The 16,874-nt window shown below is 32.8% G+C and overlaps 2 protein-coding genes across 4 annotated transcripts in view; one reads left to right on the top strand and one right to left on the bottom strand.

The window, feature by feature from the left end:
* The first annotated feature begins 1,198 nt into the window (after window positions 1-1,198).
* Window positions 1,199-5,380, top strand: LOC106060199 (splicing regulator SDE2-like). The gene is made up of 6 exons (XM_013217998.2): window positions 1,199-1,531; window positions 3,204-3,321; window positions 3,778-3,889; window positions 4,469-4,638; window positions 4,860-4,944; window positions 5,198-5,380. Exons 1-6 carry the CDS (start codon window positions 1,364-1,366, stop codon window positions 5,346-5,348), a joined length of 804 nt encoding a protein of 267 aa, XP_013073452.2. The 5' UTR covers window positions 1,199-1,363; the 3' UTR covers window positions 5,349-5,380.
* A 121-nt stretch (window positions 5,381-5,501) lies between these two features.
* Window positions 5,502-16,874, bottom strand: part of LOC106060200 (leukocyte tyrosine kinase receptor-like) — a 190,196-nt gene continuing 178,823 nt past the window's right edge. For all 3 annotated transcript variants that reach the window (XM_056022529.1, XM_056022528.1, XM_056022527.1), the window contains 13 exons: window positions 16,352-16,525; window positions 16,073-16,138; window positions 15,132-15,275; window positions 14,038-14,148; window positions 13,240-13,477; window positions 11,491-11,646; window positions 11,023-11,152; window positions 10,614-10,711; window positions 10,011-10,103; window positions 9,295-9,396; window positions 9,049-9,183; window positions 8,708-8,798; window positions 5,502-8,411 (listed from right to left, as the gene is read on the bottom strand). In XM_056022529.1, coding sequence (XP_055878504.1) covers window positions 7,755-8,411; window positions 8,708-8,798; window positions 9,049-9,183; window positions 9,295-9,396; window positions 10,011-10,103; window positions 10,614-10,711; window positions 11,023-11,152; window positions 11,491-11,646; window positions 13,240-13,477; window positions 14,038-14,148; window positions 15,132-15,275; window positions 16,073-16,138; window positions 16,352-16,525 — 2,195 coding nt within the window. In that variant the 3' untranslated portion in view covers window positions 5,502-7,754. The remainder of the gene's footprint in view (window positions 8,412-8,707; window positions 8,799-9,048; window positions 9,184-9,294; window positions 9,397-10,010; window positions 10,104-10,613; window positions 10,712-11,022; window positions 11,153-11,490; window positions 11,647-13,239; window positions 13,478-14,037; window positions 14,149-15,131; window positions 15,276-16,072; window positions 16,139-16,351; window positions 16,526-16,874) is intronic.

Here is a 16,874-nt window from a genome sequence, read left to right on the forward strand (position 1 = left end):
TGCTCTGTAAATTATATTCTTAGCTACAATATATAATGAATGTTACTATGTGGTATTTTTCCATGAAAAAGTCTTCTTAAAAGTTTTACTTAACCAATAACACAGTGCACAATGTATGATCGTTTTTTAATCGAGTTAAAATAATTTGACCTGATTCATTTGTACCAGCAAACATAGTACAAAATTAGCTTGTCCTACTTCATTGATTCACTCAGATAAAAAAATAATTGATTCACTCACACCAGAGTCAAGTATATAAATATGTTAGACTCAATAAATTATGTGAATTTTGAGCTCCTAATTATTGCAGTTTTGATACAAATATATATATAAATAAATGGTTGTGAGCAGGGTTCAAACCTGGGACCATTGAAATGACAGCCCAGAGCACTTGCTACACAATAAAGTAGCCCATCAGAAGGCTTAAAATGCTTTTACAATGAAGCTCTTTCTTTCTGCAGATTGCTATTAAAAAAAAACAAAATAATGCATATGATATTGTAAAATAAGTCTGAAAGGTAAAGCTGATATTTTTTGTTTAGCTTGCTTATATAAAAAGTAAATTTGAATTACAATTTGCCTATCATTTGAAACATTTTGGTCAATTAGTTTAAGAAATGATGATTCTAAAGAGGTAATCTATATATATAATTCTCTTCGTGGCTCAAGGCTTTGGACACCCAGTAATGGAAAGATCACTCTTATATTTCTGCAAGTCGGACGGACTAGAGTTATCCCACATAATTTTAGAGGCGAAAAAAAAAAGAGGGGGGGGGGACAAGTAGTATTCACCCGTCACTAAATAGCAGGGCCGGACTTAACCATTGTGTGCCCAATGCGAAACGGAATTCGCAGGGCCTAGTTTGGGTAGGGATACGGATAATAAGTGAAAAGTAAGAGTTTGTATTAGAAAATATATTCGTCTTTGAATTTTATTCATTTTATTCATTCTTTATTACGCACAGAATTACTACACGAGCCTTGTGTGTAGTGAATTCATACAGTATATCATAAGAATTTATTTAAATTATTTTTGGGATATATAGATCTAAATCCAGAAGTAGATCTAAAATATATTTAATATATATATATATTTTTAAATAACTAGATCCAATTAGCTACATTTCCGTAAAAAAAATATTTTGGCTTCTACATTTAAAAAAACTGCATTTTCTTGACTACACTTCCGGTTTTTATAAACCTGGATATAAACGCAGAATTCGTCTATTAGTGTAGTGTGTAGATCTATAGAATCTAGATCGCTTAGACTCTAATACAAGTTTATTTTGTTTAATATTAGTTTATAATTATATCAAGCTGTGATCTATATCTAGAGTCTAATTAGAATCTAGATCTAGTGAAAATGGCACCCAATATTATTATCTGCTCATCTCATAAAAATGATAAACTTCGATTTACTTCAACTTCTGTGGATATTCTGGATTTACGTTGTGTGGATGATTTGATGCTCTGTGTAGTTACAGAGTTGATCCAACGATCAAGATCTGAAACCGTTACCCAACAAGAAATTGTAAGTTTATTTATTATTTATTAAGTAAGTTTGAAATGACTTTAAATCTAGAATTTATCTTGAGCCCACTATAAACTGTAATAAATAGAATCACTTGATTTGACTTGATTGACACTGTGAGTGACTGTGACTATCATGACTACCACTTGTCACTAGACTTGACTAGACGTAGGACTTGGATTGTCATTGATCTAGATCTTCTTACTTCTTAAGAATTAACTTTAGTTATTATAATTTTTTAGATCCATCATTCTATGTCTTATTACAGCTAAATCATAAAATAATTTAATAAATTAGAAATCCTAGTCTTTAGAATCTAGAAGAGTTGACTAGATTCCTAGATCTTGATCTTATTAAATAAGTATAGATGTAATATATTATATATATTTTAGATCTAGATATCATTTATCTATAGATAAGGATAAGGTAAAATGAAATTTACAAAATTCGTTTTTCTTTATATTAGCCTAAATTCCTAAATTTCTAGTATAGAAATCTATAACTATAATAATATATAAACCTAAAATCTAAACTTAGAATCTACTAGATCTAGAATCATATAATGTAAGCAGAATGAACACTTCAACCGCACAGCCAGTTCTCAGTATTATTATCCAAAACTACTTTAAATATATTTGTTTTTATTTTTAGGGGGGAAAAAAATCTTTTTTCCCATGGTCCTAGGTGACCCCTGGAGAATCGTCAGTCGAACTGTTTATTTCTAACAGTCGCATATGTCATCAATGAAACTGTTCTTGCACTTCCCAATTTGTCTGTAAGCTTTGTTTGCGAACATTAGGATAACCATAGCGATGCCCTTTCCATTGTTCTTACTCACGGAAGCAAAGTCATACACTCTGTTTGAAAATACATTACCTACATAAAAACTTTCAGCATTTATGGTGGCGAGACTGATATTGTGGCGATGTCTTTAATACTTTCTGCTACTATCACTATTCACTTCTGAGAACATCTGCATTTCCCTCCTTGAGTTTACAATCTAAGTCAATGTCCCTACATATACCTGCTATTTAGTGGTTGCATTCACTGCAATACAAAGGAGTGTAAAACTATCACAGCTGCTACCTCACAAACTATCCTTATTCCCTGGATTTCCCTGATTCCATCAGATTCAAATGTGCTTTTAACCTTTACACACAGTCAATTTTCTGTTAGATTAGCCTTTGACATGACAGTGCACAGGCACAAAGTCAAAACATTCAAAAGAAATGCCTGTATCTTACAAAACCTGTTTTCATTCATGGACAGAAGTATTGCTCTCTCCAGAATTTCTTCTTTTCATTCACTCACAGTCGTTTCCCAAACCCACCCCATTTGGACAACTGCGTCTTTCAGCAACAGTGTTTACCCATCACTAAATAGCGGTGTTTGCTATGACGTGGGTCGACTAGTTATAAATATAGAAAAAAATAAATATATTCACTCAAACACTTATATGTTTGTTGGCTCTTTGTGTTTTCACTTACATACCAGGCCATGATAAGAAATAAGACTTTTGCAAAGATATGGTTTTGTGGCACATTTTATCCAAATTTAGTTGAAGAATGTCCTTTTATCTCCCACATTTCATTTATAATATAATATGTTCCTAATTTGATTTACATATAATAAAGATATTAACACTCAATTTGTGTTCGTTTCTTCTCCTAAGGACTATGTGAAATCATGTTTTTATGTTTTAAATAATGGACATATAATGACAAAGACAGATCCTGTGAAGGATGGGAACACATACCACATTGTACCACGTCTGCTGGGTGGTAAAGGAGGTAGGTGCCAAATGTTTAGACTATGATCAATAAACTTGATTATTGATTTTTAGCTTCATTATTTAACTACTTAACAATAATCATAAATCATTCACTATGCTATTGAGCTTAAGATTTTATTTAATCACTTTTTTTTCTTTGAACAAATCTAAAAAAAAAACAAAAAAACTTTTATATAGCGCTACTTTCATTGAATAGCATGCTTAAAGCGTTATGGTCCAATATTATTTATGGGCAAGTGTGTGTGTGGGGGGGGGGGGGGAATCTAGGAAATGGTTTTCTGTGCTGCTTTTAGGCACCCAGTAAACACAACTCGAGTCGGGTGTCAAACCTCGAGCCCCCTTCATGGGCAGCCAAGTGTACTTACCTAAGAAATTGTTTGATAATTTATTTATTATTACGTACACTTTTGTATTCTATGTGTAAAAGAAAATTACAAGTGCATATTTCATCCAGGTTTTGGATCCATGTTGCGAGCTATTGGGGCTCAGATTGAGAAAACAACTAGCAGAGAAGCCTGTCGAGATTTAAGTGGTCGGAGAATGAGAGATATCAATAATGAGAAGAAGTAAGTTTCTTGTTTTGTAAAACTATTAGTGCATTATTCTTAGCAGCTCTTAACCTACCTATCTTGTTTTGAGCACAAAAGATGACAGCATAGCTGAAGTGTGCCCCCTGAAAACAATTTAGAGACCACTGTCATTCTTTGACTGACATTATGTAAGCAATGGCCATTTATGTTACTACATTGCCAACCAAAAAGAAAAATCTTTAATCACTTATTTCTGTTTTCCTGGAAGTGCATTCAACAATGAAATTTTTTTTGTTGTTAGTTCTCATCTCACCCTTGTTCTGGTTATGAGGCTTGGGTTTGGGTCATTGAATGGATGGTTGAAGTAGAGATATAACACGAAAGCACCTGAAACTTTTAAAGCTAAGCAACTTAACTAGGGCTTCTCAAAAGTTATTATAAGCTTCATTGTTTATAAAAAGTGTTCAAGTGTTCCTGTGAATTTCAATTCATAATGAGTTTAGGCTTACATAATTCAATTGGTCACTGGTGGGTGCTAAGCACACAAAAAATGGTTGTGCTAAATTCTCTTATTAGCTTATCTCATATAATCTAATGGATGTCTTCTCTTTCTAGGTTAAAGGAATGGCTGGCCAAAGAAGCAGAAAGAGAACAAGAGAGAGAAGCTCGCAGACAAGAGCGTTTGGCAAAGCGTTTAGCTCCACATCGTCACAAGTTTGATGATAAAGAATACCAGGAGCAGAAGCAGAAAATTCAGGAAGACCTGGAGGAAGCTCTCAGCACAGGTAGGCTGTGTTTGAGTTAATACTATATACAGGGAAATAAGTCCAACTCATATGGTGCTCACGTCTAATCACAGTGGCGGCCTCCTCCTCCCCCCCCCCCTCCCAAATTAAGTTCAATAAAATTATTACCAGTATTAAGGTTTCTGCATTTATTGAATTTCCTTGGAATTCAATTTTGTTAACTTAATATTTTACAATAGTAACAAGCAAATTCATTTCAGGATTAAAAAGAAAACTGAAAGAAACTGCAGGAGGTGCCAGTTGTTCAAAGAAATCAAAGGAGACTGTCTCCTGTAAAGCTGAATGGTAAGAAACCCTAGGGGTGTTGTTGTTTTTTTCTTCTTCTTAAACAAGATTTTGAGTGTTTTTACTTCATTTCTTTTTTTTTTTTATTTCATTTTTTCTTTTTTTATGTTCAAGTTTTTTTTTTTATGTTCAAGTTTACTTTTTTTTTATGTTCAAAATTTTTTTTTAATAGTGCTAATAGAGAATACTTATTCGAAATTAATGTTAAGCAAATATTGTTCATTTTGTAACATTGAAACAATTGTTCCCACAGGCTTGGTGCTGACTTGGACTCTGATATAGACAGCACTGATGGTGAGGCTCATCCAGGAAATGATGAAGAAGATGAACGACACACATCTCACAGTTCTAGCAACAGAGACTCAGAGGAAAGCAAAACACTCATACTGTCTGTTTTAAACTAAATTTACTAATAAATTAATGTATATACATTTAACAAGCATTGATTGCTTCTGCTATTAGTTTTTCTGTTTTAATTAGCTGATAGTGGAATTTTAGACATAAAATTTAAAGGAACATAATTTTAGACACATTAGAGAGAAAAAAAACACAGCATACACTTAAGAACAAAACATTGCTTTTATTCATCAAAAGAAAAAAAAAATGTATGAAATTAAAACTACTTGATAGTGGCAAGATTTGAATAACAAATTGTATGATCACAGCTTTGTAAACAAAAACATCCTGGAAAATATGTGATTAGGGGTACATTGTAGAGTAATGGATTCTATACATATTTACATGTCTAGACAGTCAAGCATTTAACATGTGGGGGGTGGGCCTGTCTGAATATCTTGATATTATTTGCTTGGAAATATTTGTTTCTAAATAAAGTAAATCAGGCATAAAAATTATAATATAGTTCAATGTCAGAAGATTTCAACATCATATTTTATTGATTCTTGTAGATTTACAGCCCTTAGAGCTGGGTGGGGAGATCAGTCAAGAAAGCTGATCTCCTGCCTAGAGGTGACACCCTCATAAATCATAGGCCACAGAAACAGATGACCTTTACATCATTTGCTCTATTGACCACAAGGTCTGAAAGGGGAACTTTACTTTTACTTTGAGAAATAAAAAAAAAAGCATGCTGCTCTGTAAATGATATTCTTAGCTACTATATATAATGAATGTTACTATGTGGTATTTTTCCATGAAAAAGTCTTCTTAAAAGTTTTACTTAACCAATAAAACTGCAAAATATATGATTCGTTTTTTAATAAAGAATCAAAATTTTTTGTACCAGCAAACATAGTACAAAATTAGCTTGGCCTACTTCATTGATTCACTCACAACAGAGTCAAGTATAGAAATATGTTAGACTCGATAAATAATAAAATAAATAATGTGAATTTTGAGCTCCTAATTATTGCACTTCAGTTTCGATACAAATATATATAAATACATTTACATCCTAGTAAATGGTTGCGAGCAGGGTTCAAACCTGGGAACATTGAAATGACAGTCCAGTAAATTTTTTTTTACTGTGAAGCTCTTTCTTTTTACAGATTGCTATTTTAAAAAACAAAATAATGCATATGATATTGTAAAATAAGTCTGAAAGGTAAAGCTGATATTTTTTTGTTTAGCTTGCTTATATAAAAAGTAAATTGGAATTACAATTTGCCTATCATTTGAAAAATTTTGGTCAATTAGTTTCAGAGGTGATGATTCGGTCGAGGTAACAGTATATATTATACCAGATATACCAGAGATTCATTATTGATTAAACCCAGAATTTGTTCAGTTTGTTGAGAATCCGAGCTACTGTTGGTCTAACTGCTCAATAGAAAAGCCATTTGAATATTATAGGACATATTTCAAAGTCACTTCTGCATGAAACAGTTCAATGAGAAACAAAGAATCAACAAAGTAAAAATATACTGCATCTTGCTATCTTTTTTAACAATTACACAAACACAAAATCACTGGTCTATATACAAAATGAATGTTGTTTTTTTTTACCCAGGTTTACACTAACAGGCATTAGAACAACAAAGAAACCAATAATGCATAACAACCTTAACTCAAGGTTTATAAATGCTTGTCTTTCCAAGGGACACAAAATGTTCACACTCACACACAACCAGTGTGACAGATAATTCGATGACAAGTGATATATAAAAAATTTTTTTTTAATCCATTCCTACTTAAGGTTCAACTGGACATTCATATTTTGTCATTTGAAAAAAAAATTGGTCGTTTGGGATCAAACCCAACACATTCCCCCATAGTGATGCTAAATCAACTAGCTGACTAATAACTAAACCTATTGCATGACAAGGTTTATATATGGGCAGGCTACGAAACTGGAACTATCAAGATGACAAACCAGGGAGCACAAAACATGACTGACAGCCATCCACAGGCTTTTTTTTTTAAGCTAAGGTAAATAAATGAACTTAACTACATTTGGACAAAATGTTTATTATACATAGAAGAGAATCTCCTAAGGGTTGCTCAAGCATTTAATTGAAAGCACTCTCTGAAGAAGGATAAAAGAGTTGCTGGTAACACTAGCTTGTTAATTTAGTCTTTTGTTATTTATAAACTAGTGACAACTAATTATTGTAACAATTGAAACAAGCTATTCAAACTGTAAGAACTTAGAAGAAGCAAAACTTCCTGCTCAACTCTGTTGTTTACCTTGACTCCATGTTTCAACCATTCAACACTGCATTATACTGAATGCTTGGCAAATGAATGAAGGTATTCCATGTTAGGAAAGATTTCTAGACTTCATACCACTGTCTCTCACAAATGATATGATTTTAGAGTATATATATTAATCACAGCACAATCCATAATTGTCAATATTTATTGGATGAATGTCTTGGGAAATGAGTGTAAGATTTCTTTTTCTGACTTTTCTCTGGAAGAGCTACAACGCTCGGAATCTTCAAGTCATCCAATGAAAAACGTTCCCTTTGTCCAGTTTTGTCACTATCATTATCACAACCAATTATTGGATTTCTTACATCATTGTTCAGTTCCGCTGAGAGTCTGATTCCATTTTTTTCTAAGGGTGGCTCTTCAGTCTCAAACTGCAAGAGAGATTCTGAAGCGGCAGCGTCACTAAAAGGCTGGTAACTAGAACCGGTCTTATAGAATACTCTCGGAGTCCGTGTTTTTATCATTGCTTTGTTCTGCTCTGCTCGACCCCCTCCAGAGTCTCGAGTCAAAGTAGGAGTCTTTTTTTGCGCACTTTTGGCTTGAGTGTTTTCAGAAGTTTGATAGAGCCCCTCGTTAAAAACACTTCTGGTGTTGAAGGATAAAAGGGGTTCGAGGTAGCCATCACTTGCTATGTGAGGACCAATGTTGGTTTCACTCGGGTGAATGACACCCCTGGAAGTGACGCTCCTGGGATGAGGTGAGCTCGGTGGACGCTCTTGCAGCCTGGGGCTTCGTGTGTTGACAATGGGAGCCACATAAAAGACCGGAAGACCTCTGGTGGCCAAATCATCATCCTGGGGTGTTAAAAAAAAAAGATTGTTTGAAAATGTTAACAAAGCCACTGAACCCAGCAACATTAACACATAAAAAGGGAAGTCAACACAACTTGTATATAAAAGTAAGCACTCATTATCTACATGCATACATAAACAACATATGCTCATACATTCAATACAAGCATACATAAACAACATATGCTCATACATTCAATACATGCATACATACATAGATGCTTTACAATAAAAATTATATAGGAAAACATTTTCTAATTGCCTTTTTGTAGGTTTACAAATGAATTGTTCAATCTCACCTGAAGCCGTCGCTCCAAACTGGCAATAATAAGAGAAAAATTTGGTCTGTCTTCTGGTAGAACATTCCAGCAGGATACCATAATGTCAAAGCTGCAATTTTAAAAAAGAAACAATTTATGGAACATTGAAATAAAAAAAAAGATTTAAACAAAAAAAAACAACATATTTCAACCTTCTTTCAGTCAGTAGTCAGAAATATAAAAAAATGAAAAAAAAAAGACAAAAAAAGTGAACTGTTCCAAATACTATAGGAATAAATTCCTTAACACTAAAGGAATAAATTTCTTGACACTATAGGAATAAACTTGTTTTAGTTGCACTAGTCTACAGTTATACTCACACAGCTGATGGACATCCTCCTGGTGATTCAAGACGACCACCTTGGGCAACCAGGTTCATGACCTCTTCGTTGGAGCAGCCAGGGTAGGGCATGTGACCAAGGGAGAAAACCTCCCACATCAAAATACCAAATGACCTACAAGAATGAAGTAGTTTAAGAGAAGTCACTATAGTGTTTAAAATAAAATATGGACAAAATGAAAATCTATGAATTTTTAAGTTCACCATTGAAAAACTCTAAATTTACCAAACGTCAGTCTTGACGGAAAACACACCATCAAGAAAGGCTTCAGGAGGCATCCATTTTACTGGAAGTAAAGCTTTGCCAGATTTCTTGTAATAGTCCGACCTATGTCAGTATAAATATAGTATATTTTACTAAAGTATCGTAACAGTGTTTGTTTTATTACAGAAACATCATTGACTTATAACTTTGAGCGTTTTGATATTTGAATCTTAACATGGAACTGAAAAGGACAATCACTGTAGCAAAGCAAAATGTGTGACCAGTCCAAGACATTTCATTTAAATTGAATGTAAAAAAAAGCAAACAATTTATAAGATAGCACACAAAATATACATTTAAACATAACTTGTGAAATTTACATCAGAAAATTGAGATTTATTCGAAGAAGAGAGTTCTTGTATTTGTTTTTCTGGTCAGTGTCTTGTGAGAGTAAATTGTTAAACCCTAAATTTTTATGCTTAAAGTATTTTTTTATAAATATTTTTCTTGAATAGGAGTTGCGGCATGCATGCTGAACTGTCATTTGGACTTCTCAATGGTCCTGGGTTCATACCCTGCCCAATACCAACCCCTACATATTCAGGAGATTTGGACTAGGAAGTAAATTATCTTCAACTTGAAGGAACATCTGAAACATGTAAAACATTTTACAAACAAACAAGTGAGATTGGTTTCTTGCTAATGATCTTACTAGAAGAATTAGGATTTATTCATACCTGTAAATATCTCTAGCCATACCAAAGTCAGCAATTTTGGCTATTCTGTGAGGTCCTTTAGTCGACAGTAGACAGTTCCTGGCTGCAATATCTCTATAAAAAAGACAAAAATAAAGGCAATTTGTAAAATGACTGTTAGGTGGACTCAAACTTTGAAGAGGAATAAAAAAAAAATCATTGGTGCTGCAGAGTTCAGAGTTCATTGGATATTTTCCACTGTTAAAAGCATTTTGTAAGTTTGTACTGAATGTCTGAGACTCTGACTTCACAGTCTCTGTTCAGATTGTGACTTCTGAAAGTAGCTTGATCAAATTTAGTGATGTCATTCAGATTTAAAATTCTTCTTTTTGATATCCTGTGAGAATGGAGAGTGATGATAAGCAAATTACATTAGCATCAATAAGGAGCAACAACAACAAAACAAAAAAAAAACCTGAGAGATGTTGCATTGCAAAATGAGAAAGGTGAGGAAAAGACACAAAAAAAAAAGAGACATGGGGGGGGGGGGGTTGTACTAGTCTTAACATTAAGAATTCTCTCTTATATTTTTTTAAATTAGTGTATTCGCTTTTTGTGTGACCAACTATTATACACACCACATACCTGTGAATAAAATGTTTTTCCTCTAAATGTTGACACCCTCTGGCTATATCCAGAGATAACCGAAGTAGGTCAAGGACTGTCAGCTGTGAAGGTTGTTCCTGGAATAAATTTTATTTATTCTATTGAAATTTTTCCTTTTTAATGATGTATTATTATTTGTATTTAAGATTTTTACAATCACCATCTAGATTAAAATATGAGATAGTTCAAAGATGCTTTTAGATTCATTGGTTAAGATTATCCTCCAATGTACATTGCAAAGAATATGAAAATGGTCACAAGAAAAAAAAAAGATTGGATTACATGTGAGAAAATGGACCTGTTTATATAATGATACTCTGAAATCTATGGTGTCTGGAAAATAGGTTATAGGCATCTTCAAGATATGAGCCCTACAAAAAGTACTTACCCATTTTGGTCTGGCTTGTAACAGAAAACTTTTGAGGTCTCCCCCTTCTAACAGTTCCAGTACCAAATAATGTGGTCTCTCATTAAAGCATACTCCAATAAACTTTACAATATTTGGATGATTGAATTTACTGCAGAAGACAGAAATTGAAAACTTAAAACTTGTAGATGAAAAACAATTACTTAAATATATTTCTTTTTTGTTATGTATATGTATACAATCTTTGACATATTATTTTTTTCAAAGTATATAAAACTGAAATGTCAGGGCGATGTATATAATAACATCAATCAATAATTATATTTTACTGAATGTTTAACCATATATCTAGTATTGACTGTTCAACCACATCTTGTACTAAATGTTTAACAAGGCTTGTACTGAATGTTCAACCACGTCTTGTATTGAATGTTTAACTACATGTCTGATGGTAACTATACAAATGCTAAATTAGTTTCAAATTTTCACCTGACAATCACAGCTTCCATTAAGAAATCCATCTCCATTTGTTCAGTACATACTTGAGGCAAGGTCTTCACCGCAACGGGAAGGTCGCCATCTACCATGGGCACGTTAGACAAAAGGCCATAATAGACTTCACCAAAGGCACCCTGGCCTAGTTCACTGTGGACAGACAAACACTGTCTACATTAAACCAAATGACAGAAAGACCTCACATTTCAACGCAATCGCAGATACATGTGTAGGCTATGTTTTCCTTGGGTCGAATCTATCAGGATTTATACTGGTTTCCATGCCAACTGCTCTAGCTGCTCTAGCTGCAGCATTCAGTTTTGAAGTAAGATCTTGTACCTGGTCTGCATTTTCTCCATTGAGGTCTATATCATCTGCAAACATGAGATTGGATTTAGGCCGTCCATTTTTGATAAAGCTAGGCGTACAAATAATATGCTCTGGAAATAAGTTAAAAAGAGCTGGAGAGAGAATGCTACACTTCTATGGATGTCCTAAAACTTTTTCTCATTTGGTTGTTCAGAAGTACTGAGCTATTCTCATTTTAATACAGGGCTTTGAGAACATCAATAGTGTTTTTATCTATGTTGAACTCCCTCATCATTTGCCACATTTCAGCAAGTCAAACCTGGTCATAAGTTTTTACTTCCATAGGTTCCAATAGATTTGAAGTTGTTGATTTGTTTGCAGTTTTGGATAAAGAAAAAAATAAGTCAAAACTGGTAAAAAAAAATAAATAAATCGATTGCAGTTAATTCAAATAAAACAAAGCAAGCATAAAAAAAAGCCAATGTGACACACAAACTAAATTTCATATCTCTTGTGTGATCAACTTTTGCCAGGACTTTGGAAATCCTAAAATATTGTATTTATTTATTGGGAATCCTAATTAGTAAATAAAGAATTTAAAAAATTTCCCCTTGGATATCACACTCTTACCCCACCCCAACCACCACTGGACAATGGACAAAGCTGTAATTTGACCACCAAAAGCAGCCTGACCTAGTTCACTGTAAAAAACTCCTGTATCCACATTTCAAAACTATGTTTGTGTTTACTTGTAAGCTGTACACATCAATCAAGTAAGTAAATAGCCATTTCAGACGTTGGAATCAGCAGCTTTCCCTTTTCAAATCAGATTAAAGTAATCATTAGTAATGGTAACATATTCACACCTTTTAAGTTTTTATTTCAACTGGAGAAAAAGACTTATTTTATCAACATCAAATATAGTAAATGGAAATAACTTCATTTTAATAATAATAATCTTTATTATCCATAACGAAATTTGTCTTACAATTTGTGCATTACACCAAACAAAACATTATAACTATAGAAGACCAAAATATACATTCACACCAGACTCAATCATAATTTCCAAGTTTATATTAGATAGTTGAATTTTATTAAATGATTTGATTGCCAGGGGAACAAAAGAGTTTTTGTGTCTGTCTTTGTTATCAGTGTCTTGTATCTCTTTTGTGATGGTAACATCACAAAATCTTGACCCAAAGGGTGATTTCTTTATTTCTAAAATCTTTTAAGTTTTCTTATGATGATGCTTTGAAGAGCACACACTGAATGGATTAGTTTGATCTTTAAACCACAAATAATGATTTTGTAAGTACAACTAAATGGTGCAAATACTTTTTATTGTTTTATTTATTAAAAACATTTTGCGTCATTCTAACTTTAGCTTACATGTGTTTTATCATGCGTACAAGAATCCTGCTGGCAACCTACCTCATTAGTTTCAAGTGTTTTCTGGGAATCTCCTTCAGTGCTTGCTCAGAATTATTCAAATCGATTCTGTCATAGTTAGGGTTGGCATGCATGACTGTGGGTGGACGCTGGATCTGGGGCAAGGTATGCCCTCCGATGCTGACCGGAGGATTGTAAAAGTGAACACAAGGACAGAAGAAAGAGGCAATCTTTTTTATGCTAGTTGGGTGCCTCGCTTTGACTGCTTGCCGCCTTAAGTCTAATGTAAAGATAAATAAAAACATTTCTTTTATTTTAATCATATTTTTATCTGTTCATGGAAATAATTTAAAAGGAAAAAAATTCATCAGAAATGTGTATGCATGCTTAACAGTTTATGTCTATGTCTCTGTGATTCATTAGTAAATGAGTGATTCATTAGTAGACCTAAATGAGTAATTTATAGGTAAATGAGACTGTAATATGGCTGGTCTATAATAAAGCAATATGAAGTAATGATGGGATGTAAGCACACACAATAAAATTGGTGAATGCTTATTTCAATATACCGGTATTGTGAATAACTGTTAGAACAATAACAAGGCAACAATAAAAATAAGTTATTAAATACTCTATCTTTCAATACGAACATAATTAATTAGAACACATACTGAATATAATATTTATCTTTAGCAATGATCAATGTAAATCTACTCTTAGTGTTGTATAATTTTAATAAATTCTTAAACATTTGTACAATTGTAGGACTATATAAAATAGCATGTTACATTGGTCATCAAAATAGAAGCTGCACTTGTTAATGTCTGACCTAATACTTACAGAGCCCAACACAACACAGGCTGAAAACCACACTGACCAATCCACTGATGAGAATCATAAGAACAAAGTTACTGGTCAAATCTAAGCCCTCCCTGCTAGTTTCCAAAACATCTGCAATAAATAAGAAAGAAGTTTTGCTGGTCACAGTGAGATCCATTAGAAACTTTTATTTACAATATAGATATTTTCTTAAAGATTCCACAAATAATACAAATAGAAGTTATGAAATGTGTTATTTAAAAATATATAATGGAAGTAAACAATGGATTTGTCAGAAATTTTTCATTGCATTTACAAATTTCTTTGAATAACATTTTGATCTGGTCTATTCTAATTAAACATTTTAAAAGTGTTGGTTATAGAGATCAAATACATGTTGGATTTAATTCAACCAACACTATCATGCTTACTTTCCTTTATATTTTTGTTACAGAAACATGTTTTCAGATTTTACTTTAGAAATACTGATTATTTAGAATTAGCCAGAATCTCCTGCAAGATGACAGGGGATGAAGGTGGCCTGGCTCAAATTCCGAACTATGAGATAAAAATCTGAACCACATACCAAAAAAAAACAACCAGCTATCATCTTATCTTATCTTATCTTATATAATACAGACGTTACTTAAAAAAAGAAGATGATTACATCCTACGCGTCATGCATTCAGTCATGCATATTAACTAATGACTTAAATTCTGCCAAGTCACTGGTTTTCCTGGCTAGCTCAGGCAACCCATTCCATGCTCTAATAGCACTAGGGAAGAAGGAGCATTTGTACAAATTTGTCCTAGCATATCTTTATGTCTTTCTGAGTATTTTATTAAATTTTGTTTTTGTATTTGAAGATTATGGTTCAGTGTTTTATGTATATCGTGAAAGCTTTCTAAATTTAGTGATTTTACTAAAGGTGTTACTCTAGTCAAATGTGAATATTCGTTTGTTTTGAATCTCATTACTCTATTTTGTGTCTGTGTTTGTATCTTACCTCTGATCTACATGTTAAATTAAAAAACAACAACCTGAAACTAACTTGTTGGTAGAGATATTAAAAAAAGTAAAAAAAAAGTTAAAAACTATAACCAAAGTCTCTCACCCTTACACTGCTGCCGGGACGTCTTGTTGCTAGGACACAGACAGGTAGGTTTGTAAACATCATCATTGTCCAGCCACATACAATGATACGGACAGGAGCAGGTGTCCACAAATATTTCTAGGAGACCTTCACCATTGTGAAAGCCTGGCAACAAGCAAGTGAAACCTTGGTTTTAATAGACCTATATTGCAATGTCTTGTTACATGCATTTATAACAACAATAAGCCCTTTTAAAAGGTAATGTCATATAAAAACTGCTATTTAACAGTTTTTTTTTTACGAAGCTTATATTAACTCACTCTGTCTGTCTGGTCAAAAGCTTGTAAACATTATTTGTCCAACACCCAATCTCATATCAAGCTGAAATTTTGCACAATTATTTCTTTTACCTGACAAAACAAGAATCAATTAAAAAAAAAATGAATTAACCAATTATTTTTTTGGGGTATCTCAAACAAAGGAATGAAATAGAACTTGATTGAAGTGGTGGTATAAGCTGAATTAGTCCCCTTTTATGCTACCGTCTCAGGCTTAGTGAACCCAAACATGAAATAGAAACAATAGAAACAATCTTCCATGTTCATAGACTCTACACCAGTAGAGTGGTTACCACGTTGGCTTGAGAAGCCTGAAAAGACTTTAGCTCACAAGTTCAAATTCAGATCATTCCCTTTTTAAAAAAAATATTTTTATAAATGTTTTTTTTATTTGTAAGTCTAGATCTATAACAAATTTAATTGCATGAATGATCCAAACTAATTGATACACGTACACTTAATAGGCCTATAAGCTTAAGTAATTAATTTTTTTTTAATACCATTTCCACCAATTCATTCAAACTAAAACATTCAGCCTTTGTTTCTTTTTCTCCTTCTATCTGCATATGTAGCATCTATATGACTACCCATTAGTATCTAAATGTTATGCCAACTCAAAATTACCTGAATGCATATCACTGAACAAAGATGAGGGATGAATGTAGGATTTGCCAGATGTAGCCAAACCAGCTAGTTTGTGGGAAAGAGTAAAAAGAAATATTACAACCCCTGGAAAACATTATGCTAAAAAGTAAAATAGTAAGCAATATCATATTATAGATCTATACCCATGTAGCTCTATGGTAAATTTTTAACCTAAAAAATTATGAAACTTTTAGCATGTTTTTTAGATCGAAAGAAAATAAATTGAATAAATTCTGTAGATTATAAAAATCATTCTACCTATCAATGGGCCTCCAAGTCCTCTATCTCCACATGAGCCACCCCCAAGTCCATAGCCTCCACTAGCCATCCAATACTTGTGACCGTTGGTCATCTGACTGCAAGGAGGCAGACCATTCAAAGATCTGCTCAACAGTATATCTGTCTCTAAACCAGACATCAGCAAATCTTTATCTATAACAGATAGAGTAAAACATAATTTAAAGAAACAAAGATCTGCACTGTTAATTAAAAAGAACAGGGACCTAAAAATAACATTAGAAGCTTAGTAATAGATTGCTATTTCACTAAAGGCGCAAATTTAGAGTCATTTTTTAAAAAATCTGTTTTAATAAACATTTACATTTTTTATCTTAAAGTTTATTTATTTTATTCTACAATTCAATTAAAAGTATGCTTGAAGCTTCTTCTTCAATGGAATCAGCTGGACATGCTTACATTATTCAAAAGTTTGTTACTTGTATTTGAAGGTGGCTGACAATGCCAATTTTAGCATTGAAAATGTATTAAGATTTTAGACACT

Source organism: Biomphalaria glabrata, chromosome 3, assembly GCF_947242115.1.
Source record: "Biomphalaria glabrata chromosome 3, xgBioGlab47.1, whole genome shotgun sequence".
Taxonomy (NCBI): Eukaryota; Metazoa; Mollusca; class Gastropoda; family Planorbidae; genus Biomphalaria; species Biomphalaria glabrata.